The sequence below is a fragment of the Thunnus maccoyii genome, chromosome 1 (assembly GCF_910596095.1).
Source record: "Thunnus maccoyii chromosome 1, fThuMac1.1, whole genome shotgun sequence".
NCBI classification, from domain to species: Eukaryota; Metazoa; Chordata; class Actinopteri; order Scombriformes; family Scombridae; genus Thunnus; species Thunnus maccoyii.
Genome location: NC_056533.1, coordinates 10,139,877 through 10,167,712, shown reverse-complemented (window position 1 = coordinate 10,167,712; position 27,836 = coordinate 10,139,877). Strand labels below are relative to the sequence as shown.

General features: G+C 41.4%; 3 protein-coding genes across 3 annotated transcripts; 1 reads left to right on the top strand and 2 right to left on the bottom strand.

The window, feature by feature from the left end:
- Positions 1–1,693: 1,693 nt before the first annotated feature.
- Positions 1,694–7,719, top strand: larp6a (La ribonucleoprotein 6, translational regulator a). The gene is made up of 3 exons (XM_042424718.1): positions 1,694–2,733; positions 4,557–4,755; positions 5,721–7,719. Exons 1-3 carry the CDS (start codon positions 1,958–1,960, stop codon positions 6,825–6,827), a joined length of 2,082 nt encoding a protein of 693 aa, XP_042280652.1. The 5' UTR covers positions 1,694–1,957; the 3' UTR covers positions 6,828–7,719.
- A 4,421-nt stretch (positions 7,720–12,140) lies between these two features.
- tm2d3 (TM2 domain containing 3) lies at positions 12,141–16,565 on the bottom strand. Its single transcript, XM_042425687.1, has 6 exons — positions 16,372–16,565; positions 15,528–15,626; positions 14,433–14,593; positions 14,031–14,205; positions 12,906–12,981; positions 12,141–12,778 (listed from the first exon to the last, which is right to left on the bottom strand). Exons 1-6 carry the CDS (start codon positions 16,475–16,477, stop codon positions 12,613–12,615), a joined length of 783 nt encoding a protein of 260 aa, XP_042281621.1. The 5' UTR covers positions 16,478–16,565; the 3' UTR covers positions 12,141–12,612.
- A 672-nt stretch (positions 16,566–17,237) lies between these two features.
- On the bottom strand, positions 17,238–26,906 carry LOC121905953 (threonine--tRNA ligase 1, cytoplasmic-like). The gene is made up of 19 exons (XM_042424600.1): positions 26,540–26,906; positions 26,231–26,314; positions 25,784–25,971; positions 25,484–25,607; positions 25,047–25,171; positions 24,608–24,725; positions 24,299–24,363; positions 24,085–24,163; positions 23,662–23,808; positions 22,269–22,367; positions 20,902–21,068; positions 20,621–20,783; positions 20,349–20,486; positions 19,772–19,849; positions 19,578–19,678; positions 19,008–19,112; positions 18,652–18,724; positions 18,406–18,520; positions 17,238–17,763 (listed from the first exon to the last, which is right to left on the bottom strand). The coding sequence occupies exons 1-19, from the start codon at positions 26,864–26,866 to the stop codon at positions 17,615–17,617; spliced, it is 2,445 nt and encodes an 814-aa protein (XP_042280534.1). The 5' UTR covers positions 26,867–26,906; the 3' UTR covers positions 17,238–17,614.
- Between the last annotated feature and the right edge of the window lie 930 nt (positions 26,907–27,836).

Here is a 27,836-nt window from a genome sequence, read left to right as displayed (position 1 = left end):
ATGCAAAATGAACAAGCTGTGTTAGTGTGTGAATTAGAAGGAAATGCCTGGAGAGGGATTTTTAGAATGGCATGTAAAGCTTGACTGAGTCTCCAGCTTATTAGTGCACCTAGATAAATCTAATAAGATACAAGAACCCTGTAATATATCTTATCTTCATGAAGTTATACTCTTATTTAATTTTTGTCAAGAATGTGTCAGAGAGGTGTTGATTTATGGACATGTTGGAGTCTTCTTTGTGGTATTGTGGTATTGTATTACACTGAATGGTGTCTCTATTTGTACACCCCCAGTGACATAAATAAGTGTGGACAATATCCCTTTTTGTACATTTTTGTTGATTTTTTTTGTACAAATTTTGGGCACAGATGATTGAAAGAGGACCTTAGAGAAGTCATCTACGTCAAACTGGGGAAGCCATCCCTAAAAAGAGGAAGTGGGCTGCAACACTACTTGCAGGTGCTTTCCATTCTCATGTTGCCTCTAGTGCAGTTCACAATGCACATTGATTCATACTGTAATTTTATTGCTTCAAGTTGTTCTTCTGGAAATTGTAGTGCAGATTCAATCAAACAAGGCAGAATATGTCTGATCACAAATGAGACATGATTTTATAAGTCTTCAAACAAGTTTCTTTGCTTTGGAAACAGTTGAAATGATCCTGAGAGAATATGATTTTAGTCCTCACTAAGAAATGAAACACTTTATATTATTCCTTTATCCCCCTCTTTCTCCCTCTCACATTGTTTCTCTCTCTCACTCTCTCTCCCTCTCCCCCATGCTGCATTGTCCACAAACTGGAGCACTGTATGGCATGTGGTGCAGAGAATGAGTCAGACTGCCCACCAGCTGTGAGCCTGGCTTGCCAATGCGGGGAGTAAAGACATTTCATGCAGGGCTGGCAACAGCCAACAAAATTGGTATGGGTGATTTACAGAGTTATTAGGATGGAAGCCAACAACAAGCAAAGGAAATGAACTTGAGGTATAGCCTACAGAGAAGTATTCAAATGACTGTTTAATGCTCCCTGCTAATTAACTGTGTATGCCATTAAATAGGATGACAGAAATCTCTGATTCTAAATGAATTCCTGCTCCCCACACTTTCTTTTGGAGGTCCTAGTGGCTTTCTCCGATAGGAAAAACATCATAATTTACTTTATTATTTTACTACAGTTACACTGTAATCTCTATAGGCCAAGCAGGAGGTCATGTCCTCAGGATTATTTCTAGGAATCTGGAGGTTTTACAGACCTGCATGGGAGTTTACTACAATTATGTACAAATGAGGTTTTAAGATTGATTCTAATATTTCTTTAGAGTCAATACTCTAAAAAAATACGATAGCCTATGTCTGTTTTTAGGCAAGAAAACTGTTTTTAGGCCTATTTATCAACCAGAATTATATTCCAAGCAGTGTGGAAAAGGCTTTGAAACAGCATTTAGGACAGATAAATAGATACATAAAATAATGAAAATAAAAGATTAGAGAAAAATGTATAGACTTTTTTGGTGGTCCTTCTTGGTAATGGTTCTGGTGGAAGCCCTGGTCAAGAGTTGTGTACCAAACCACCAAATAAAAATCTGGAATGCACAAATCTACAGTTTATAGATCCCATATGTGTAACCTGGGGCTTTGGTAGGCTACTACCCTTTGCAATCCCTGACTTGCCATCAATGATCTAGATCTAGGCTACTATTCACTCATGTTTCCTTCTTCCTCCAGGCACATGCACCACTTGCCTCCTGCGTGCAACAAGACGCTAAAAAGCCTATTATCCAATTAAGGGCCTTAGAGAAGGGGTAGTCCTTGGCACGACAATTTCCCAATTAGAGAGGAACATGCGAATTTGCTCCCCTACTTAGACACATGTGAACGGGGCATTCGTGTCCTCACAGAAAAAAAGAAACACTCCGTGTGTAACGATCTGTGTGTGAAAAAAAAGAGAAACAGAAATATGCACGCTTTAGTGAACGCCTTCATGCGTTGCCTCTCTTTCCTCTTGCCTCCCTCTTGGCTTTGTGTCAGTTTTTGCTTGCGGATTGGGAATGAGTGCGAAGAGACGCTGCCGCGGCCCAATCCCAGAGCTCGTTTCAAAAGCAGAAAGCCTCTTACATATGAGGAAGTAGCAGCAGTAGCAGCGGCAGCGGCAGTAGAAGCACAAGGAGGCTCCAGCCCCTCGGTCTCACCAGGTCCAGGCTGCGTCTCGCTGGCTGCTACAAACCCCGCTGTTCCTCAGGGCCCTCCGTCGGGTCGGATCTGGATCGGGGGTCTCTGGCGAGCCGTGGAGCGCGTCTTCGGAGCCACCTGGGTGCTTCTCCGCCATCGCTGGTGCCCGAGGAAGCGTCGAGCAGCTTTACGCACCCCGTATCCTGTCTGTGACTTCGAGTCGAGCGAGATTACAAGCTTCCAGGGAGGCGCTGCTGCTGCTGCTACAACCGAGGAAAGGAAGGGAGCGGGTGGAAACACCTTGACTTATTCGAGGAACATGAGTGGGTCCGCAGGGATCCCCAGTCCGAACCCAGCGGAGCGCGCCTCAGATGCGTCGGCGGAGCAGGGTATCGATGAGGTAATCACCGTGGATCAGCACTCGCAGGAGATGGGGACAGTCACGATAACAGTAGCTATTCAAGCGGCGGAAGACGAGGAACCCGAAGAATTGTCATCCAATAATATTGACTTCCTTGGAGGCAGCTGTAGCGAGGACGAAATCGGAAGACATGACAAATCAAGGTTTGAGTTATTTACTACTTTTAAGTCTTAATAGCAAATGATGTGGTAACAACAAGGGCAAACAAACACTGCTCTCTTGGCCTGTAAAGACTTTTACTTTCATGAATTTGTCAAATTTGTCTTGTTCAATAGATTGGGGGTAAACTATCACCCAAATAGGCTACAAGTGTAAGCTACACACTGGGGTCAATGAGGTTAGAGGGTGAGTGAAACGTTGTCCTCTTGCTGTCAAGGTTATTGCAACCCTACCAGTTTATTTCTGCGTCGGATTTTATCGCTTCACAGTATTGACCGGTAACTTCATTTGGTGAACAGCCAACACATGAGCAGAGCAGTTTGGGTATAGTTGTATTGTTTTTTGTTTCACTGAAAGAATGTCAGTTGTGTAAAAAGATGCTGTACAAATAAAACCACAATCTCAACAGGTGTATCACAGCGACAACAAAAGACAGCAAATATCAGAATGTGCGAGGACAATAGATGCTCACAATTGGGAGTGTAAATCCTCACAGTCATACCTCGGGGATATTATTATCTCCTGGGTGGGACGGCGGGAAAATGTTTAACCACCTGTAGGCAGCATCAGTGCTGGGAAAAGCAGGCACCTGAGGATAAAGGATGGCACCTTCACTTTAATCTAATTCCCCTGCGTCATGGCCTGCTATTTTTATCCTCTGGCCTATAAGTTCCCTACTCGGACTGGTTGCGCAAAGAGTGAGTCAGTGATAGAAAGGCCAAAGGGGAAAATAAATCGCTCTCTCCAAATCAAGCGTTTCAGTTTGTTTGTCGGTTACACCTTAATGGCTGTTTGGCACAAAGAGCTTCTGTAACACCTGTGCAGACCTTTGCTTTGCAACACGTTTGTCTCGCAGGATGTATTTTCACACGAGCTCTGATAGGAAGCATGCCCGGAACTCACAGGGAGAGGAAGTGCATAATGTCATTTTTCTTTACATGCTACTGTAACATTCCTTTAGAGAGTTACAGTGTGCTACTTAATACTGATTTGAGAGTGAACTTAATCACAGCCTATTTCCAGTATCCCTAGCATTCTTGCTGTGTTTTCTTTAATTTACATCTTTAGATTATCTCGTTTGGCTGACAGTATTCTCTTTTATGCTTGTGGTTGTCTTCATCTGAAGTTCTGAGGAGGCTGTGGGCTCGTGCCAGCTGTGTGGTCAGCCGGCTAGAAAGCTGTTGACTGAGGGTGTGCAAGGGAGGGAAGGAGGGAGGATGCTGGAGGAGGTGATGAGTCATCCCACAAAATTTCATTCAGACCCTCACTCTAATCTGCCAGGCCAACTTACTGCACTGCTTCACAGCGTCAGCCAGGTGTCTGACTGAGATCAAAATGTGCCTAAAGTCTCTGCTCTGCAGTGTTTCTACCAGTTTTTGTAAATCGTGTGAAGTGGATTTGATGAGCTACCATATTCTGTGTGGGAGGGTGAGCCTGCGATTCTGCACCCTTCAGATGGAGAGGTCTTGGCACTTTCAGGATTGGTGGGGCACTGTGGTGTCGAGGTCTGGCACTGAGGCATGGTGACTATGGCTAGAGACACAGCTTGTCACTGCTGCAAGGAAAATGTGAAAAAGGGGAAGCAAATAGCAGCAGAGTCGATCTCTCTTAGCGCAAGCATGTTGCAGAGGGATGAGGATGTATTCCTGCCAACAACTTGTAAGCCTCTGGCTTATTGTATTAATGAAAATGAAATGTGTAACAGTTGTAATGCTGGCAGTTGAGTATATGAAGCAATCTGCTGTTTTCAATGATGTACTAGGGAAGAGTCTGCTGACCATGATGCATGTTGTCTTCCCACACACAGCGGTGCCGGGACCAGTGGAGGGGAGTTGGAGGAGGAGAGCTGGCAGCCCCCAGATCCAGAACTCATTCAAAAGTTGGTTGTTCAGATTGAATACTACCTGTCTGATGAGAACCTGGAGCATGATGCCTTCTTGCTCAAACATGTCAGACGCAACAAACTTGGGTTTGTCAGCGTCAAGTTGCTCACCTCATTTAAAAAGGTAACCATGTTTGCAAAGCACTCAGGCATACTCTGGAAGCACAATAGAAATCAATTTTAATTACCTGTCCTGATAAGGCTAGAAACTGCACACAGTCTTTGCTATTACAGGCTAAAAATACAGTGTACATATATGCTAAATAGTCCACTGGTAGCTAATGTTTTTTTTAATGTTATACTTTGATATTTCTGAGGTAGTCGACTGGGTATAGCGTCCAACCAAAACCAGCATTCAAGATACTTGGAACACTGACCAAAATGTTCAAATGAAGTTAAAGCAAGGCTTGGAGAAAAGCATTTTTAAAATGGAAACCTTGATAAAGCTCCAAGCCTGACATTTTTAATTCCAAATGACGCAGAGGCTCATGAGAATTGAATACCAATGAGTGTCCTATTCTGAGAGCACCGTCTGTGGAGGGACTGAAGCGCAAGAGATTCCTTTAAATTGGCTGTTTCTAGTGTCAACATGACTATCTGTTGAGGATGGAATAAGATTCTCACATTCATTCACAACAGCTGGTGCTACTTTAGGCTCATGCATGCAGATTTGTTGGTTGTTGTGTTTTTTTTATTTTTTTTATCTGTTTATTCCACGAGTTATCGGATTCCCCACACACATTCATTTTTATAATAAACAAGGATTCAAATGTGAGGTGACTCATTTTAAACATGGGCACATTATACAGTGATAAATTGAATAATGCCATGAAACCAGGATGTTTGGTTGTGTTGAATCGGTTATAATGCCATCAGTACAGTTATTGATTCAGGAAGTATGACTAAAAGGAAGGCGGTACACACTACTAATTGATCCTGCTGATGGACTTAAATGAATGTTTTTCAACTGATGCTTCAAACAAAGAGAAGTTGTCACAGGGATCAAATTAGTGACCTAGTGTTTATGAGATGGCCCTCTTAAACCACTCAGCGTCCCACCTATGTAACACTAGCATTGTCTCTTTGCAGGTGAAGCACTTGACTCGTGACTGGAGAACAACTGCTTACGCTCTAAGACACTCAAAGATACTTGAGCTGAACGACGAGGGGCGGAAGGTGCGACGCAAGTCCGCAGTGCCAGTCTTTGCCAGCGAGTCATTGCCTAGTCGCATGCTGCTGTTAAGTGATTTGCACAGGTGGCCAGAGCTGGCTGCTCTCACAGGAGGCACTAAGGATAATGGAGGCAGTGAGGGAGGAGCCACTCAGCAGGAGCAGCTGATGAAGCTATTGCTGAAAGCGTTTGGAACATATGGCGCCATTGCTTCTGTCAGAGTCCTGAAGCCCGGGAAGGACCTGCCGGCTGACCTGAAGAGGCTGAGCGGCCGCTACACCCAGCTGGGCATGGAGGAATGTGCCATTGTGGAGTTTGAGGAGGTGGAGGCTGCTGTTAAAGCCAATGAAGCTGTGGGGAGCGAGGACGGAGGAGCCAGTTCGCTGGGGTTGAAAGTTGTCCTGATTGGCACCAAGCCGCCTAAGAAGAAGGTACCCAAAGAACGGCCGCGCGAGGAGGGAGGGATGCGCAAAAGTCGCTCGCTCAACAGCAGAGTACGAGAGCTTCAGTACCACGGGGACGACTCGGCCTGCAGCTCCTCAGAGACGGAGAGCAATCCGACGTCGCCCCGGCTGGCCAGAAAGTCTCAGTCCTGCAACAAGCTCAGCCCCACTACTGCAGGCATCAGCTTCCAGAACAATCACCTGAGTCCTGGGATGTCCCCACGTAACAGTCCCTGGTCGAGTCCCCGTGCCAGCCCCTGTCCTCAACGCAAATCTCCTCATTCCCACAAGTCTCCTTTAGTCATCGAGGGCAGACTGAGCCCTGAGCCTGGGCGTCGCTGGGCAGACTACTCTTCGGACAGTAGCCTTACCCCTTCAGGGAGCCCATGGGTTCAGCGGCGCAAGCAGGTGGCATCTCAGGAGAGCAGTCCAGTTGGCAGTCCGATGCTGGGTAGAAAGATCCAGAACGCCGATGGCCTGCCACCAGGTGTAATGAGGCTGCCAAGGGGTCCTGATGGAACCCGTGGCTTTCACTGTGTCACTGTTGGTGAGAGGGGAAAGACTGCAGCCACTCAGACTTGATATGTAGAGGATCCTTATGCATTCCTTACCCCCCAGAGATAAAATGATGGAAATTTGAGCTGTTCTTGGCCTTGTCGCTCAGCCCCCACCTCACATTTAAGACTGTGTAGATATATTTTTGTTGAGTGCATCAGTTTTCAGTCTTTGTTATATTTTTATACGAGGTTTTGAGTTGACATGGTAACATTAGGGATTTACTAATGGAATTTTGAGTGAATGTAAATTGATATTTGTTTGAGAGAAAAATTCAGACGCCATTGAAATGGACCATTTCACCTACATTGCTGTCTAAACTTGTTCTACATGGGGCAGGTTGGAGCACACTTTCTTTCTTTTTTTTTCTTTTCTTTTCTTTTTTTTTTTTTTTTAATTGAAAAGTGTCCTCTGTCTTGACGTATGTGTGTAAAAGCTCACAATATTGTCTGTGGATGCTGTGTAAATGTAAGTGGTGTGCGTGGCATAGGCACATGGACCTTATAGGGATATCACCATATGCCTTTTTTTCTGTATTTGTCTACTGTGAGTTCCATTTTTACATGCTATTTAAACTGAGGCCATAATTGCTCCACTGCCATAAAGGTTGGACAGTTGAACTTTCACATGATTTTTTTATTTTTGCCTTTTTTAATTTCAACATTTTCAGTATGCTTTGGCACTTAGTTGGGAAAGGTCTCTTCTAGCCCTGTAAATGTTTATTTGTTTGGCAGGTAGCTGCTTTATTTATTTTTTAGCTTTATTTTTCCTTGTCATATTGGTTTCCATCAGTCTAAGCTCACAGTGAGGTTTGAGGGATGATCAAGTCAGGCAGGTCTTATGTTCTTGCATTTACATCTGAGCTGGGGTATTTGTACAGTGTGATTCCTATTGTACAAATAAATCACTAAAATTGCAATTGGCCTGACTTTTTTTCTTTTGTTTGTGACACATTTTTAGGTGGTTGTGACAGTCTGAAACAACAATGACTCAAGCTTATTTTTCATTTCAATATGTAAGGCAAGATAATGCTGCTGTGCCAAAACTGTAGAAGTGATTCCAGACTTGGAAAGCAGAATTGGCACACTGGTATGTTTTAAAATGGACTGCACAGATGGGAGGATGAAAAGAGAATTAATGGGTTATGAGCTATATCAGCCAGCTACAAGGAACAGAAAACTGACAAAATGGAAGAACAGGCCAGTCACAGAGGTGATTTATTCAAGCTCCCAATATCTTAGTATGTGCAACATCCAGAGATGGTATCACTCCCATTGGACTCCCAGTGGGTGTAAGTTTTGGATACAGATCATTAGGACAAGTGTAATGTCAACGTTTAAAGACTGCTGCAAATTTATAGAATCTAAATACAATATAAGTGGTTGCATTAGTGTTCATCCACACAAGTCAGTATGTAGCAGAAGCACCTTGACAGCTACAGCATGAGCCTGTGGATGTGTCTGTATCAGGTTTGTGCATCTGGACTTCCCCTTTCTTCTTTGCTAAATCCCTGTCAAGTTGCATGGTGACTGTGACAAAACAGCAATTCTTTCACGTCTCACCACAAATTCATGATGATTGTGGTTTGGATTCAGAATTGGCCAGTGGACTGTGTCATTGTTGTTTTGAATACAGTACATTCCTGCATAACTTTGGATTTATGTTTGGGGTTTGTTGTCCTGCTGGAAAATAAATCATCCTCTGCAGTTCTCTGGCAGACTGAAGCAGGTTTTCCTGTCTCTGTTTTGCTGCATTTATGTTAACCTCTTCTTTCACAAGCCTTCCAGGGCCTGCTACACAGGAGCATCCCCACAGCATGATGCTGCCATCATCATCAGGCTACATGCTGGGGATGATGTGTGTCTGCTGATGTGCAGTGTTTGACTTGCATCACACACAGGATTTCGTGTGTTTGATGTCTCACCAGACCACATAACTTTCCTCCATTTTGTGTTAGTCTGCTACATGTCTTCTAGCCTAGATGTCAGCTAGTGACAGCCGTAAAGGTGCAGCTGGAGGAGCAGCAGCTGTTGTTTTCAGTGTGTCCCGTCTCAGCTGTGGAAACCTGCAGCTCCTTCATATTGTCCTCTTGGTGGCTTCTTCACTAATGCTCTCACAAAAACACTTTTATTGGGGATTTATTTTTGAAGGCTATTCAGTATTGGAAGTGTTCTGGTACCCTTCCCTATCCACTATTAGCTTTGTATCAAATTCATCTGGAATGTTCCTCTTTTTTTTGCCATGAAATGGTCCCACAGCTGGATACACAGCTATGTTGAAAACACTTGTCACTCCCCAAATACACACAGGTGATCTCTATTCTGCTAACCACATGCTTTTTTAAAAAACAAAAAAACAAAACAAAAGGAAGCACTGCTGATGATTTGTATGCCATAGCAAACGGTGCATGCAATCATTTATTTTGGTTTATATTTGTTCTTAATTTAGATGCCACTGTAGAAATTTGCTTTTATGTCTCTGTTAAATTGTCCTCTGTTGATTAGTGTCAAAAAAAGCTAATTACACCATTGTGATTCAGTGTTGTGTTACAATATGAAATGAAAAAGTCCAAGGGTGGAGGTGAATATTTAATTTGTAATTATGTAATTTGTGCCACATCCTCAGATGGTTTCAAATGCTCCTTAGAAAATTGTGAGAGAAAAGGAGCAAACATTGGGTTTATAGTTGTTAGACTTTTGGATTCATGCTGTTACAGTATTCTGTTTATCCACTTTTTATTAGAGATGCTATCTCTTGTAGGAGTGAGCATAATGTGAGGACACAATCTGCTAGGTATAAAGAGGGTCAGAACCTATGCTTCAAAATTCAGAGCTGTGATGGTACTAAGTGGGATTGCATAAGAGTGGGATGAATAAACTTTTGTTCTCCTCTTTCCATGATTAGCAATGCAAAATTAGGAAGTCGTGATACTGTCTGTCTTTGACAGACAATATTTTGGCTCTACTGCTGATGATGTTCATTATAACCATGTGAATAATTACTGTTTGGGATAAGTACCATAAAATTAAACTATTATTCTCATGAGACGAAGTTCTATATAATTATCTTTAAGAATGGTTTCATGCTCATAAAGAGAAATAATAGCAAAAACCAAATACCACTCTGGCCATTATTTGTAATTGAGCAGTATCCATTGATGTGTGAATACAAAGTTATTCAGTGCAGTCATTTAGTTGTTTATTTCAGACTTGATGTTTCCCAGACATAATCAGTAAGATGTGGTGATCAGATCACATCTGTTAAAGAAGAGTACCTTCCAGCTTTGTGTATGTGTCCAGTATTAGAGTTTGTCACGTCATTGCGCACTAAGCATTATGTTCTACCATCATCTTATTCATCATACTGCACACTTACACACACATAAACACAGAAATACAAAAATACACTTGTTCAGTATGCGTTACATGTAATATACATTGACAGCTGACATAAGGTCACAAATGCATGTAAACTCATACATGCCTGCACATGACCACATATTTTGAGTCAGACAAACTGAAGTCCCTCTGGGGCAATCGGGGGCAACAGGAATATATTGTGGATTCAGGATTATGAAGCCTTTCGTCAATATTTCATCATAACATAACATAAAATACGAAATTGTGTCCCTATAAATATAGGTTAGCATTTCAAGTCTCTTCCTCAACTCAGGATACATGACTAACACTTGCATCAGTCTGTGGGAGGGAGTGAGAGGGAGTATAGGCTGTGAGCCACTGGTGTCAAATTTGAGGAACTAGAATGAGGGTGGAGTAAATTTACAACAGTCTGAACAAAGCAGCCAATTGGAAAAGTCGACACAAAACCCACGAACGTACTAGAAAGGAAATTATTTTTTTGCTTCGTGCTTTTTTTTTTTTTTTTTTTGCACTCTCATTATGTAACATAAGCACAGAGACATCGACATCTATTGTGGAATTAAATAGTGCTGTTGTAAAAACTTAAGCATAACTGATTTACTTAAATGACTGCACTGTGTAACCCTGCCACTCTCTGCTGAACAGGTTTCACCACTGCTGGCTCTCCTTCTGTCACACGCCTGTAGGTTACATAGGCTTCTGGCACCACTCACTGTGTTTAATGTGAGAAAAAGCACAGACATCTGTGAAAATGACCTCCGCTAATAATAGAGCTCTGAATTCCTATCAGAGTCTGCAGGGAGAACAGCATTCAATCAGAACATGCTCATGGCCCCTTCAATCAAAGCATCTGTCCTGCTCAAGTTCAATATCCTCAAATGACGTGGACCTCTTACCTTGCAGGTGATGGAAAAAAAGACAAATGTGTCTCTCTTTAAGGAATCGATAGAACATCAGAAAGAAAATCAAGAGCGATTTTATCCAGGAATATTGTTCAAACAGTCAACTAATGATGCAGGCTGCTTGCTTAATGAAAATTAAACTAGAAAGGGATCTTTAAGTATATTTGTGTTTATACTCTACAGTCAATAGCTTGTTCAGCTTTTCTTTTGCCATCAAACTTCACTGTTTTACTATAAAACCTGACCACGTTGCAGTGTGATCCACCACAGTAAATGAAAACATTAGCCATAGTTATCATATATTGACTGACAGTTTGTTAGTACTAGAAACACAATTAGATAAACATGTAATATTTCACAATTTTATTTACATAACTTAAAAAAAAAATGTAATTTACAGTGTTGCAACAGAAAAAAAATGACTTGGCATCAAAAACAGAATTTACATGAACTGAGAGGTGAACCAATTTATGCCACACAGTATCAAGAAAAGATCCTACAGTGTTAGTACACAGATAGTATTTTGTTGCAATGTGAAGAATGATATGTGTTTGGGGAAAAATACCATTTGAATGCACCGGATATCTCAAACATGGGAAACCAAAACTGACTGTGTCAAAATATGTACAAACACATATTGTTAGAGATTGTAATCTAAAGGTTGCAGTAAGTGATGACAGCAATTATAGTTCTTGCACTTCTGCTCCCTTCTGGTTTTTTACCGGTTTCAGTTGCTGTCTGAACCTATAGTGCATCTTGTGCATTATTCATAAACCATATGAACTTCAACAATCAACTCAAACTTGTCAACACTTGATATGAGCTTTTGAAAGGCCAGGGTATTATTATATATTGCCCTTGGGGCAATGTTCTTACAGTTGTGGCCTGCATTGCTGACTCAATGTAAGAAAAAAAAAGTACATGCAAAGTAACTGTTGTATTCATCTACAGATACAACTATCTGCTGCCTGTTAAAACACGTGAACATATACTCTCCTTCTGCATATTCATGCTTTCTTTCAACATATAAATATTACCTTTCGGTTTGTCTACTGTTACCATAAAAGCTCTGTAGCCATGGTTACCATTTGACCCCCACTGATGCATTTACCTTGCCATAAGGGAAGAGCAACACATGGCTCCAAGGTGACAGGATGTCTGTGAAAGCACAGCTCCACAGGAAACCAAACATATCTATATATCAGCATGACAGAGCCTAACCATCAGTTAAGTCAAACTGACCCGATAGACATAATTACTGGCTCCTCATCCCCCTGCACAGCTCCATCTGCAGAATCTCAACAGGAGACGGACGCAGAATGATTGGGATTGATCTGGTGGTTGTGTGGGTAGAGTCATCCTTGGTGTGATGAAGAAAAAACTTCCTTTCTAGCAGATGGGATGGGGATGTGTTGCACAACAGGCTTAGATGGGCAAACGTGCTAAGAACACGGCATCTCAGATCTTCATTCTTTGAGAGTGAAGCAGAACAGGGTGCAAACCATCCAGCCATGTCTCCAGAGCTTTGTTTCAAATGTAGAGCGAACCGTCAGCAGGTCCCACATAACCAACCCCTATCAGAAGAACATCTATCAAAGTCCAAATGCCCAGGCCTCCAAAACTGAACAGCTTGCCCAGACCCTCTCTCCACTGGCCCAGATAAAATCGATCTGCTCCAAAACCACCAAGTGTAATGCTACAGAAAGCGGTGAGAGAAAAAAAGAGAGAAAATCAGAGATGCTTTTAGAGCACACATTCTGATTCAACAAGGACTTTTTAAGACTGTTTACAGCATCAAAGCCGGCCATAACTCGCAGGCTTACCTGAGTGCTAGTGCTGTTGACCATTTGTATCCTCCAGTCCAGTTGCAAAATAAACGTTTATTAAAACGTCTGTTACCTGCAAAAGGAAAAAGACCTTTAGCGGACATTTCCCAAACAAACGAACAAAACTAAAACCACATTAAATTTCAGGAAAACAAATTAACATAACTGAAAGCACATTTCCCTTGACACATGTGCAATATACAAACATTTCTAGAAAATAACAATTGACGACATATCAACAAAATGTGTTTAATTTTGTAAAATATTGTGTTTTTGATTTTCAGTCTGGCTCTTGACTGTGTGATGATCTATCTGAGGAGATCATGGATCATATGCACTAAACATTTTCAAACCAGGTCTTTTACAAATGATACACATTCCTAAGACATATTCACTGAGCTGTCAAGAGCAACTTTTATTTAAAAAAGAAAAAAGTGAGAAGAACTCTTAATAAGCACAAAGTGTGTGACTGGCCTTCTTTGTCATGAATGACCTTATTTACTACGTTATGATTGGTTGATATGAGGATTGGTCAGATATTGCTAAACCCATTATGAAAACACAGTTGAATATACTGTTCTCATATTGACAGTTAAGATGTTAAGTGTGATAAATGTTATATAGTTATATTAATTTTAAATTATACTTCTTTATTTTATTGGTACAACAGAAAACTAAAAGTCCTCTAAGTCCTGAGGCCGAGGACTAAAAACCACATGGGCCATAATCACTTAAATGTAAGATATTCAGATACTACAACATTAAAAATGTCAGTGGTCTAACAACTACATACACAGTTACTGTAAATGTGCATCAGAAAAAAAACCCCAACTGATTTTCTACCATTTTCTTCCCCATACATGTTCTGCATTTCCCTTTGACGAACAGGAAATTATCACATTATTTATCACTGAAAGAATGTGAAACCCTGCATTGGAATCTTTAGAGAAACCACAAATGGCTAAGTTCCATTTGTAAACATAGGCTGAACAAGAAAATCAGTAAAAACCCACACTTCCCTCAGGCACTACACACACACACTTACTCCACTGATGACTATCTTAAGAGTCATCTCTACTCTAAAGACACCAAGCAAGCTTTAAAGCAGATCCTTTTTCATACCTATACAATGTACATGACCTAACACGTCACAGGTGGTGTTGTATCGCTTGCGTGGGCAGGACACTGTCATACAGTTAGTAGAGTCTTTGCATTTGTACTGGGAAGGATCCAGCTGCCAGCAGAACTGACACACGATGGAGAGAGAGAAGTTGGTTTGTTGCTGTCCTGACTCTCCCTGCAATAACACAAAAACACATCACGTCATCACTACAAAACAGTTTCTAAATTAAAGCACAAGAGCTTTTTATTACAATCTCTGATTCTACCACTATGCAAAACAATTTGTCTTGGTGACTTTAATCAAGAAAGATACAGACAACTTCTAGTGTCACAGCTGACATAAATGCTACAAGAACAATAAGACCATATGTGCCAGTTATCACAACATAAACTGCTACTCACTATACAGTGAACTCCTTTGTTGGGTCTACAGGTGAAGGAAGCTGGTTTCCCGTATGTGCAGTTGTGGTGGTAACTGCAGTTAATGCATTCAGCTGGCAAGCGACTGCACAATCCCCCACTAGGACAGGTTGAAGTGTTGCTCTTTTTATCTGCAGGAGAGGCTGAAAAATAGCAAACATAAGGAGTTCAATTTCTAACTAGAATAATCTATGCGATGTAAGCAAGATTTTGTGCGAGTTTGATATTTGAATTTATTTATGGGGTCATTAATGGGTGTTGCAACAGCGTATGTGTTGGGAGAAGCAGGGTTGTGACTGAAACCCTTTGAATCTCTTTCCAAATTGGGAAAAAAATGGGAAGTGAATGACTAACACTCTTTCCTCAACAAAAAGGCCATCAAAGAGTCCTTGAAGAGAGGCCATTTACTCCTGATTGCTCCATTCAGGCTGCCTACTGGCCAGCAAAAGAAATGTGCCATGAGGAAGGCTAGAAAACACGAGAGCAATGTTCTCTTTGATATGACAGAGGGAGAAAATTTAAAATATAACCTTTCATTTGAAAACTTAAAATAAAACATAGAAAAAGCATTTGAATGTTGAACAATCCTTTCAAGACTAGCCGTTGTTTCTCTATTCTTGTTTCTATGTTGAAAGTTTTAGAAATAAAAATGTTACATTACAAATACCCAGTGTACCTGTGTATTATATATTATGGATATAGACAGATTTGCAGTTTATAGTTCCAAGGTGATGAATTCCTTTCTGATAACACTATTCTTGAGTAGGAGAGTGCTGTGAGGCTCATAAGACAGTAGATATGATTTCAGCAAATGTATTCTGTGAAATAACTGCATGTCATTAACCTCAGACTTAAGGGTAGTAAATACTTAAAACAGTGCCTTATTTCTCTATAAGTTTTTTCTGCAAAAAATGTAAGAGTGGGTCCCTTAAATGTTTATTGATTGAATTTATTTATTGGGACAGTGTACAGTTTTTAACATAAAAGATGCACTGCACCGGAGTTAGCTCAAAGCTAATTTACATCCGCAGTCCCCCACATATGTCATCCTAAAACACATTCTGGTTGAGTGTTTACCTGAGGCTGGAGCAGGGACCTCTGGGCTGGTGATGACAGAGCCACGCTGGGCATCTCTAGCGTAGGGGAGCTCCTGGCCAATATGAGAGCTCATGTATCCTAAAAAGCAAAAAGAGGATATAAGACATGAGTCCAAATCTGCTATGACTGTAGTAAACAAACCTACTATATACAAAACATATTGTAATGATTGCAGAATTGGGCACCGTTAGCATTTGTTGCAGTCATTGTTACAAGAGAATGACAAGCCAAACGTATGTTAAGTCTTTTATTAAGATGTAGTTCAGGCGCTTTAAGATAGTAACATAGACATGCTTATTTTCCTAACCGCTAACATTTCTGCTTTACAATAACTTTAACCTATAGTACAAAGAGGTGTTAGTTGGCAACAAGGTGTTACTCTCTGCTTGGAGAGTTAAACATAATGAGAAAATATCGGTGTCTCTAAAATGTTGTGTCTTGTCACTTTTTAAAAATTATTTAACAGTTAACTTACACCAAAAATATGACTAATTTCGACGTGACGCCCTCCCCAGCCAAAGACGTTAGCTTACCTGTAACGTTAACTAACTCATTGTAGCTGTTATCCAGGGCTTGTAGAATATTAACACAGTCAGTAAAATACTATTCAAATGCTCACGGATGTCTGTTGTATTTGCCAAACATCTGTTCAATCAGTGCAACTCAATGCTTCACATGTTTTCATTGCTAGATGTGAGCTTGCTAGCTAGCCAGATGATGCTAACTCAGGGAGAGGAAGGCTAACGTTGGTACGATAACGTCAATTTACACATATGTAAGCTGGCCATACACACAACAATGGTGGCGTAAGTCTGTAACATACCGTTGACACACTGTAAGACCAGGTCCATAAACAACACGAGAACAATTCCGTAGGTTTTGAAGCACCGTCCTCGGTCCGGTCTCCATATCTGACAGATAGTAGCCATTGTTGCCGCAGAGTGAGACGACCCTGTCTTCACGTCCCGTAGGAGAAAAAAGCGTCAGCGATCCTTCAGTAGTCTGACGCAAGAGGAGTTTTACGAATCAGTTTCTCTTATTAATGCCGTGAAGATGCCACACAGGAGGAACTCAGCTGACACAAATAGATCATAATGCGATTGTTACATTCAACCATTCACACACGTCTTGGATTAGGTCTAAGCACACTACAATATTCTTGAGAGTGATGATTGTATTATAATGACCATTATTAATACAAATGTTCCAATTTCAATATCTGTAACAACTGTATTTGTGGCGGCATCAAAATCAATGAGGTAAAGTTAGTTTCTAAAACGAGTTTTATGTGCGCCACGCATCTTTCCTATAGTATTTGAACGCAGCATTACAAGCAACAGAACTTCCTGGTCCTCATCTTGCCACGCCCACTGCATGTTTACATTTTATGTTTTATTTTAACTACGCCTCAAAATGTCATTTTAGTTTGGATTTTTGAAGAGGTTATGAGTCCTCTATTAATTTAGGCGACAGCAGTCAACTATTAACCTAGGCACTACACTGAAAACTGCTGGCCAAAAGCATTCGCTCACTATCATGATATTACTTTGGAATAAGTAAAACATGAAAAATTCCTGGAAGGCTGCATGTCACAACAAAATAAACCTACTGCTGTTTATCATGAAATCTAATTCTTGCAAAAACATCAGCCTCTTCTGTTGTGTAAGTGCAAAAAACAAAACACTCACATTCAGCAGTTTTACTTTATTTCTGGTCATACACAGTTCCCCACAGAGACAGATCTTTGTGAAACAACTCAGTGCTAAATTCACACAGCCTTCATTGTGACGATGCATTGTTTTCTTAAATTACCAAGACCACATACATACTGAAAACACCACAGTCATCCTGCACATGTAACCTTGTGGGCAAGTTGCAGCCCCGTTCATTTACTTACAGGTCTATCCATCAGTTCAGCAGTTTCACTTTCTGACTTCTGTCCTGTGTATTACACTTTCCCTGTACCACTTTTATGTGACATGTAATTTCTCCCTTTCCTGCTCATCTGACTGTAGTTCTAAGAGAAGACTGAGGTATTCAAATGTCCGGTTTGTTCTTTGTCTCTATCAGAACTCCTCCTCTGCGTTCTGACAGCGGGACTGTTTGAGCAGGGTCAGGCGGGCCAGCACCTCAGCCACCGACAGTTCTCCGTGGACTTTGTTGTCCCTTGTGCGCACATTGACGCTGTTAGTCATCTTCTCCTTCTCTCCGACCACTGCCAAGATACGAGGAGACACAACAGCTTGACATGGGCAAAGTCATACCACACATACGCACAGCTACCCTAACACATTCCCTGCTTTGTGCCACTGAGTTCAACAACAGTGGGTGGTTAGCCAACTTGGAGGTCCATTTGCTTTACATTCAACCAATTAGGAATGTTTATTTTGACTCACCAAGCCTCTGATAGTGAGTCTACTGACAACACTGCAGTTTAAAAAAGGACCAAAGCAGTTCTTTCCATTTACTAAAGATCATATACAGTATCATTTGCATTAGCAGTATTTCTGACAAAACCAAAAGCAAATATGACATGATGTTTCATACTACAGTAAAAATGAATGGAAACCAATCTTCACATTGAAAGGAATGATAAAAAACATTATGTAACCCTAACCCTCATGGTCATCAAAACTAGAACACTTAAGATGAGTGGTTTGCTCAATCAGCGATTACAAAAGGAAAAACCAATGATATTCTCTATAAAACAGACCTTCAATATTGTGGCAGAAACAAATGAAATGTACTTTTGAACAGACTGCAGGAAACTTTGTCAGGAGCAGAAATGAACAGAAAAAGCTCTTAAATTAGAGGTCAGTCAGTGCTTATATACTTGCAGGACAGTACATGTCCTTACCGAGAATGAAGTTATATTGGGCCAGCTGAGCATTGCGGATTTTTTTGTTCAAAAGACAGCTAGAGTCCAGGTCAGCATCCGCCATGATACCAGCTTCAGTAAATTGCTTACAAACCTGTGGGGCAGAAGTACTGTTCATTAATATATGGTTCAAAAGCATCCCAAGATTCTGAATGCCACAATTTACTGTCTACATTCATATGATTGTACTTCAATGTGGTTGAGTTAGGGAAGTTGAAGATTTACCCTCTTGGCATATTCCTCACAGGAGGGATTGACAGGCACTAACATCACCTGACGTGGAGAGAGCCACAGAGGCCTGGTGGAAGAACAGACAGGCTACATTAAAACTACCTTCACAATGATATACTGGTGTAAAGATCAGAACATTACCACCTATGTTTCTTACTGACAAAAAGGAACTAATGCTTGAAATCTTTATGGTGGGTGAATATTTAAATTGTTCCAGAGAGACATCATGGTTAAAATTTTGCTAATATTACAGTGGGATTTTTTTGGCATTTTATTTAACATTTGTGACAAGCACCATTTTCTAAATAAATGACTCTCTAAAATGCAACAGCAACCAGAAAACACCTCACCATTTTCCTGCATAGTTCTCTGTGAGAATGGCAATCATCCTCTCAACTGAGCCCAAGATGGCACGATGGATGATTACTGGCCGGGCTTTGTCATCCCCGTCCTTCCTGTAAGACATCATGTGATAAAGAATATTAGGGTTTCCTGTAAAATGCTACAAAGTTTCACCATTAACGTCACAATCATTGCATCTACCTATTGGCTGTACAGGTAGACTCTACACATCCATCCCCTTCCCTTTCCATATGTAATACTGGTCTGATTGGACTAATGCACAAACTGTGAATTCCAGTAACTCATGTACTTCCTGCTGTCTATTGCTATATAGGCTGTGCATTGTTTTACCATGCTGGTTTACAGATTGAAGTTCCTGGTGAGATAATAAATCAACCCCTCACCTGCTCACTGAGTTCAAATTTGCATAGAACTCTTCACCTCTTTTAAAACAAGCCTCTGTGGAACACAGTGCACAAGCTGAGACGTTTTATTCAGGAGAGGATTAACAAATAATCTTTGGTGCAATAAAGCACACAGGCTCAGCAGTGTGTCAATGTTTTGATTAGGTGACTCACCCCACAAAGGTCAGGTTGAAGCGGATGGGCAGCTGGAAGTCCAGCTGAATGGTTGCACACTGGTGGTAACGTCCAATTGCATCTTTGATCTTGATGTCAATCTGCAACAGCACAGAAAGCGTTGGAGTACTTTCCAGACCACAGAGAATTTAATTGATTTCGCGTTTGGCAGGAACTATCAGAAATGTACTGACCTTGGGTCCATAAAAAGCACCGTCTCCAGGGTTGAGTTTCCATGGCTCCCCAAACTCATTCAGGCTGTTCTCCAATTGCTGCCAAACATGAGGCATAGGTTAAAATATAAAGTAAATCTATACATCAAAAAGCATCAAAAGTGGGATTTTCTGGAGACGTGAAGTCATACTGAAGTACGCAATCAAGTAAAGGACACACAGTCCGGTCTTTGCACTGCCTAAAGGACTTCTACATATGCAATTTACAATGGGAGAAAATAATAGATATCAAGACAAGCCAATGAGAGATGTCTTTTTCTGACAACACGCCTACAGATTCAAGGAATTTCACAATGACTCACAGCTCTGATACTATGATCACACAGCAGGCAGCCAGTGTTTTCATTCACAGTGCCAAGTCAGTGTCAGCGTTTATTTGCTAAAAAGTAAGGTGTAGCAAAGACAGTGCATTTTGCCACCAAAACAGTGATTCATAGGTGGAAGACAGATGTTATGCTGAAAATGTACCTAAATTTGAGTGACAGCTGGGGCTGATTTTCTACCTTATGTTGTAACTATGATGCCTGATACAGTTTACCTTCTCAGCTTGGTTCCACACAGCGATGTCACCCAGGTACTTCTCTGGACGAGTGGAGAGGTGAAGCTGGAAGGAGAAGCCGAACACATCGTAAACACAGCGGAGGAAGTCAAGACAGCCCTTCATCTCTGACTCGATCTGTAGGAGGGAAAAAAAAAGATGGTTCAGCATTCAGGAAAATGACTCATAATAAATACATGCATTAGTTGTTTGTCAAACAAAATACTCTCCATTTTATTGTCAAACTTGCAGAAAATTACTGATACAGTCACCTGATCCATCGTGCAGAAAATATGAGCGTCGTCCTGTTGGAAACGCCGCACTCTGGTGAGCCCAGTAAGTGTTCCTGACAGCTCGTTCCTGTGGAGGACCCCGAAATCCGCCAGCCTCAGAGGAAGCTCCCTCCATGAGCGAGGCCTGTGGCTGAACATCAAACTAGAGGACAACCAGAGGGCAAGAAATCATATGATAGTAACGCGGCATAAAAGACATTTTGATTTACAGTATTTGGGAAACAATTCCAATCTTTCCACTCTGAGCGCTCTAAATTTACCAGTGTCCGGGACAGTTCATGGGCTTCAGTGCAAAGATGTCATCCTCCACAGGGAAGGAGAACATGTTTTCGCTGTAGTGTTGCCAATGGCCAGATGTCTCCCACAGTTTGCTGTTATAGATGTTGGGGGAGGCTACTTCCTGGAAGCCTCTTCTCCAATACTCATCCTAGAACAACAACAGAACCATATCAACAAACTAAACACAGCAGCTGGACTGCACAGGTACTTTATGGAGCTGAGCTAAATCAGGACTTCTGAATGTCCAGGTGAGATTTTCAGCAGCAAACAGTAGGAGACTGGTGTAACTGGACTGATTTCAACTGTGAATATGAAACAGGACGGTGCCAAAACAGATAATGCATGCTCAGCTTTTCCTGACTAAATACAGTTTAGCAGAAGAGTGGGCTACAAAACCTGAATGTCATGTTCTGAGTGACAACTGACTCAATTTACTGCAAATATCTTTTTTTTCCTTTTTAAAGCAACAGTCATAACAGACTGAAGTGATGTGATAATGATCTTGCACCGTTGCTGTGCAATGTATGTCAGGCCTTCTTGGCTTGGTCCAGTGTGTTAGTGGGTGCTGTGAAACTCCTCAAGTTGTTAACATGCAAATACATCTCAGGGACAAGTTCCTGTACAGTCATTGAACTTGGCAAAGGCGTTCAAGTTACTCTGAAAACTAAAGTTTGCTTAACTCAGGACAGTACTGCAGTCTGCTGTTAACTGAGAATTTCTCTAGAAATGACGCAACCTAATTACTAAATGTAGAAATATGGTGACTTCCCAAACACATGGAGTTCATCTTTAAACCAACAGAACGCTTTCAAATGATCACTCCATGAGGCCAATTGGACAAATGACACGTCAAACGACAAGCTCATTGGGACTACAATCTGCAAATCTTGACACTTTTGGTTCTGACACTTCTGACTTTTTAATGTTCAGTTTGTGCAATAGAGGTATGTCTAAGGTGACTGGAAAAAAACTTTGAAAAGTTCAGGACATAATTCAGACTATGTAGAGCAGACAAGGCTGGTCCACCCCGTTCTGAGGCTCCAGGCAGTATTTAAACTGAGAGAGCAGAACTAAACTATTCAGGTCACTGTTATACTCACAGCTTATCTTTGAGCTCCTTGGTGATTGCATGTTCTGCAAAAGTTAACAGTTGGTGATCTGCATGTCAATGAGCCAGCAATCACGACAAGTACACTGGAAATGTAAAATATAGCCTAAAATGGACGCATGGACACAGGTTGAAAGCGGTTTTAAGCATTTGTGTTTCTGCATCCATTTGTGTCGACCACAAATGAATTTATTTTTCCTTCTTGAATGCACTTGGCAAGTGCACTGAAACAACTCCTACCCTGATGAACTCAGTGAGGGTGTTGTAGATGTAGGCTCCCCGTGGCATGAAGAAACAACTGCCAGGGCTCAGATCATGGAAGAAGAACAGCTCCTGGTCCTGTGAAGCAGAGCAACAACTTTTTAATGACTTGATATATCCTTTATCTGCAGATACAACCAGCACAAAACTCCTCCATACACAGCAGGGAGTTATCCAATTAACACACACTGGAACGCAGAACAGCGTGTTTCCTCAAAAGAATGTGAAAACAGATCTTATTCATTTTCCCCAAAAAACCTAAAATACAGGTCCAGTAATCTATGATTTCTGTAGCAGCCTTTAACGGTAGTTTTAATTTAAGAACATTCATTCACTCCTATCTTTCTGCGCTAGATTGTAATTGAAGAAAAACAGTTGCACCTGCACAATAGAGACAAACAGGCAGTGAAGATGAGGTGATACATGATGATACAAATACTATAATGACAATAAAGCTTTGTCAATTGCTCTCCTGATTTGAGAATGAGGCTTTGTAGCTGAAACATCTTCCTAATGCCTTATTCACTGACTAATTTTAAATGCTAATAAATTAAAGTACGGGATTAGAGGTCTTCTATATCCACATGTCACTGGACTGCATCTAGAGCTTTTGAAAATGTGCTTTCATGATGCACTGTGCAAATGAGAGGGGTCGGCTTAGGATCACACCACAGAGCACCATCTTTAAAACAGCATGCCACTTTTGTCACCTCACTCTGATATTGCTGTTGAAGACAGCGATATCTTGACACTTGCATGTAACATAGAACCGCGTTGTAATCAGTGCGGATTGAGGTGCTGCCGTCTGGATCTCCCATGCTGGGAAACCAGCTGGGGTGCTCAGATGACTCACAGTTGTCCCAAATGTGCCAGTAAGAAGAAGCACAGTGCCCTCAGCTGGTATACAGCAACAACAGATGACTGAGTTGAAAAAATGGTTTTCATGTCCAAAGCTGCAACAAAAATTACTCACTGGGTGAAAGTGTAAAATGATCTGCAGCTGGTGAACGTGACTGAGTTTAACATGATAATCAAGGATATGAAGGTAGGTTCAATACAGAATGTTTATACTTTTTTATGGTTGAAAGCATGTTTGATAATAGAAAACTGCCTGCTGTATTAAAATTTTGCAGTTCACATTTGCCTGGAGTCTGTGCTCATAATCCAGTTTGGTTTCAGGGTTCACCACATGTAAAAAACCACAAACCTAGACTATCACGAGGAAAAACTCCTAAAAGAACCTCAAAGGAGATGAGTCAGCCATCATATTATACAATTAATTAGGAATCAAAATTCACTTTGCACCGGGCTTCTCTTTCCAGTTTTAAAGCTAGCTGGGTGGGCTCAAACATGACTGCCTACGCTGACTCACTTTGCCAATCTTGCGATGGTCTCTATTCTTGGCCTCCTCCTGAAAACGTTCCCACTCCTTCAGCATCTTTGAGTCCGGGAAAGAAATCCCATAGATCCTCTGAAGTGTCTCCATGTCAGAGCGCCCCTCCCAGTAGGTGGAAGAGTTCTGATTACAGAGGTAGAAGAGTATATAGTATAAGTATATAGACTATTAAGTCATTTTACACAATCATAAATCAAACCGAGAGCTGCAAGTAAGGAAAACAACTTTGGGAGATAACTGGTTAAAATGCTAAAATTCCTTGTTAAGAAGTTGACAAAATGACAATATCTGAGGAAAAAAAACACATTATTTGAGGACAGCATAAATTAGTTTGGGGCTTGTGGACTTCAGACATTAAAAAAAGATTAACCTTGGACCCTGCATGTCTCTTCCACATACCTTATAGATCTTCATGGCCTTGATCTTGCCTGTATGTCTTACATGGGGACCCCTGCACAGGTCAATCAAGGGCCCGCATCTAACCAAGATTCATATGTTACACAACAGTTAGGTTTACAAAGATAAAAAAAAGAACACATAGTGTTTTAAAATCAAAAGATGCATTTGATATTTCTTGTCATTAAACATAATTACATCAATATAACCAACTAACCTGTAGACTGTTGTAGTGGGGGTGGTGACTTTTTCATTCAGAATGCGGCACTTGAATTTGTTGTACTGGAAGGCACAAATACCTTGGGTTAGTTATTCCCTGTAGCTCAGAGTTTTTGTCTTGATTCAAAGATTTCACTTTGTGTGGTTACATGCATGAAAACCATGCTAACTGTAGTGGGACACTATAGCCCTTAATGTACACGTTTCCAACATAAAAAAAAAAAGGACAACTAATAAGCCATGGTTCGTTTTTTGAGACAAGCAAAGGATCCCAAGCTGACAGTGGACAGAGTCGTCTTTCTTTTACCTTAAACATCTTCAGCAGTGTCTCCTTGCTGACCTCCAGCCTCTCAAAAGGCTGTTTTTCCTTCACCACACCCTTACACAAAGTCTCCAAGTCCCCAAACTCAGTGCTGGACACTCCCCTGGAAAACAGCAGGTCGTTAAAAATGATCATGGTCAGTGCTGCTCTGGCAAGTGTTATTAAGTTTCTGTAATGACTTAATCATGTTCTGTTTGGACATGATGATCCTGTGTTTCAACAAAGTATGTTTTAAAAGGAGAAGACTGTTCTATTTTTAACACTTTAACACTTTTTGGTCCAACATAGCAAAGCCATTAATAACTGATCCAAAAGGTAGTGAAATACATGACTGATATCCATTTCTGATAATTATAACCCATCCCAGAAAAATCCATGTAGAGTTGGAAAGCTGAGGTAGACCGAGAAGATGTTGGCTGCTCACTTTTGTCCATCCAGGAACATGTCGTAGTAGAAGCCATTCTCTATGGGGGGTCCATAACATAAACAACCTCCATAAAAGTGCTCCATTGCCTCCCCCAAGATGTGAGCACTGGAGTGCCAGTACACCTAGGATGATATAAGATGACGATGCATTACCTCTTTAAAAAACATACAGATAAAAGAATAGCTTTACTTAAAGGACGTTTGTTGTTGGGATGCTGTGGCTTCAACATTTTTATTATTGATTCTTTACACAATTATAGTGTGGAGTTAATGCCTGAAATGTGATCTGGCAGACCAAAAGGTAGGACTGCTTGATAATGAAGATGTTCAAAAAGGGGGACCATTCTATGAATAATAATAGTAAATAAAAGGTTTTACAAAAGCAAAAGACAATTTGCAGAGCACAAATATTGCAGTACAACACAATGTACTCACAGCCTGAGCGTCCTCATTGTCAAAGCGCAAGATCTCAAGAGAGCAGTCCTGCTCGAGAGGTCTGTCCAAGTCCCAGAGCTCCCCGTTGACCCGAGATATCACTGCATTGTCAGCCAGGCCCTGGCTGAAAGATGAAGCACAAGATGGATAGTGTGATAGTGTGTTATTCATGATAATGAAAAGTAAACATTAGGAACAATATTAGGGAACTGCCTAGTACTCCAAAACCTGTGTAAGTGTTTTAGATTTATCTGCATAACTCACACCACGTTAACATCATTTCCCGTGCAGGTGACTAACCTGATGTCGCAGGCCAGTTGGTATGGGGTGGTGACCCAAGCCTTGCCCGTCACCTTATGTCCGTCGGGCAGCTCCACCGTAATGGGCTTGCTGTTTGCAGCTCTCTGGGCCAGGAGGGCATCACTCTCCGTCTTCAGCTCTTCATAGAGGCTGAGGCGCTCTGCAATGTATCCAGGCCAAGGCTTCAGCTACACAGGAAAACAAGCAATCAAAGTCAAGAAATGTCCAAAATAATGCCCATTCATTTGTTAAAATTCAAGCATCACCAGTTCCAATGCCTCAATGTGAACATTTCTATTTCCAATTTCTGTGAGAGACAACAATTAGAGAGAGATTATTAAGCATTATTTGTGAGAAACTGAAATGTGAAGGTGAAGTTCCTGTTGGGAGAAAGTGTGAACAGTGGAACAGGTTAATTCAGTGTCTTGTGCTTCTTTTAATAACCACCTCTTTCACACCTCCAGCTCCTTGTCCCTTATCCTGCTTCTTCTCCTTGTTCCTGTCACCTGGTTTGGTCACTGGGGCTGCAACCTGTATCAAGCAGAGAGGGCTTTGTCTTTACACTGACAATAATCTCCTCTTAGTCACAATATCAGCCTGTTATTAATGTCGGTGAACACGCTCGGCTATTTCTGGAAATGGGGGACATTAGTTTGTCATTTGGCCCACTGCACAGCTACGCCTCACTCCCGCATCATGTTACAAATGTATCCATTCAGACTGGTTCACGTCTCCTGGCCCAGTGTTCACCACTACCTTTTTATCCACTCGGTTGTGTATCTGCTGCTCTTTACTGGTGTTTCTCTCCGGACCCCTGCCACACTTGGCTGAGTGCTGTCTCTCGCCCTGCGCCACCTCCTCCAGCTGCAGCTCTGCCTGCAGACCCCGACGGAGGTGCAGCAGCCGGTACTTCAGCTTCTCATTCTCCGTCCTCAGGGTCTCCAGCTCCGGGGTGATCACAGCAGCTCCGGTGGCGTTCAGACCACCTCGGCTTAGTCCATCCCGAAGAGAGGAGATTTCCCCGGCGAGAAGCCGGATTTGCTCCTCCTGAGCTGCCAAACGTGCAGCCAAGCACTCCGCCATCTTTAAATGACCACCATAGCCACAATGACAGCTGACTTCCGGTGAGGGTTTACTACAAATATAAGCCTCACTGACACACTATCGTAAAAACAGCAACCAGGGTAAAAAAAAAAAAGAAAAAGAAAATCAAATTAATTTAACAACATGACTTCAGAGAATGCGCCATACATATTTTAAATATAATATAGTTATAATATAAATAATATAAATATGTATTGTATCATTATTTTCAAGATCAGACCAGCGTAAATGACAAATCTCATTTATTTGGACAAATGCAAAAATACATCTGACAACATATTATTTAGTCAAAATAATGAATTACTATCCTGAGAAGACTATGAACTAATAACATTTGAGGTCTGCGTTGTTTCCTTAATGGCTCTTATAATTCATTTAAATAATAGATCTTTCACGTGCTTCAGCTAATTATTGGTTGATATTCCTCAGGCGTCGCACCGTTAGTACTGCAGCACAGACGGTGGCAGCACGGTGGCAGTAACGTGTTTTCTAATGTTTCTAATACATTTTGACGTCAGCAGATCGCTGCAACGCAGGACGCTAAATTTTTCCAAGTATATTCAACTGCAGCCGCAGCACGAACGTGCAAGTATCTAAACGACACACCCACTTTACTACAAGTATGAGGAGGGGCATAGTTAAGTTTGGGTTAAAACGTTAGTAGGGTTAGTGGTCAGGGGAGGGTGTCGTGTCGTAAAGTGGGTGTGTCGTGTAGGGCTAGGGTGAGTCTGCAAGACTGCAGCTAGACCTATACAGCCATGGACCCTTCTCAATTTTTCCTAGGACGGCGAAGTCATGACCCGCCCTACTCTGCCTTTGATTGGCTAGTACTTGTTACCTTCGTTGATTGGGTTGTTTAGGTTTTAGGCATGAGGAGAGAGATTGGTTAGGGTTAGGGAAATAATATCAGGGTAAGCCAATCAGAGGCAGAGTAGGGAGGGTCATGACT

What these genes read in the sequence shown, in the direction of transcription:
- larp6a (XM_042424718.1), top strand. Translation starts at nt 1,958, where the DNA reads ATGCACGCTTTAGTGAACGCCTTCATGCGTTGCCTCTCTTTCCTCTTG. An exon ending in GGAAGACATGACAAATCAAG is followed by an intron (nt 2,734 to 4,556) that starts GTTTGAGTTATT and finishes TCCCACACACAG; the next exon opens with CGGTGCCGGGACCAGTGGAG. An exon ending in TGCTCACCTCATTTAAAAAG is followed by an intron (nt 4,756 to 5,720) that starts GTAACCATGTTT and finishes GTCTCTTTGCAG; the next exon opens with GTGAAGCACTTGACTCGTGA.
- tm2d3 (XM_042425687.1), bottom strand. Translation starts at nt 16,477, where the DNA reads ATGGCTACTATCTGTCAGATATGGAGACCGGACCGAGGACGGTGCTTC. An exon ending in ACAAAGGAGTTCACTGTATA is followed by an intron (nt 14,206 to 14,432) that starts GTGAGTAGCAGT and finishes GTGTTATTGCAG; the next exon opens with GGAGAGTCAGGACAGCAACA. An exon ending in AGGTCATGTACATTGTATAG is followed by an intron (nt 12,982 to 14,030) that starts GTATGAAAAAGG and finishes TTCCTTTTGCAG; the next exon opens with GTAACAGACGTTTTAATAAA.
- LOC121905953 (XM_042424600.1), bottom strand. Translation starts at nt 26,866, where the DNA reads ATGGCGGAGTGCTTGGCTGCACGTTTGGCAGCTCAGGAGGAGCAAATC. An exon ending in CAACTGGCCTGCGACATCAG is followed by an intron (nt 25,608 to 25,783) that starts GTTAGTCACCTG and finishes TTCATCTTTCAG; the next exon opens with CCAGGGCCTGGCTGACAATG. An exon ending in ATGTTCCTGGATGGACAAAA is followed by an intron (nt 24,726 to 25,046) that starts GTGAGCAGCCAA and finishes GCTGTTTTCCAG; the next exon opens with GGGAGTGTCCAGCACTGAGT.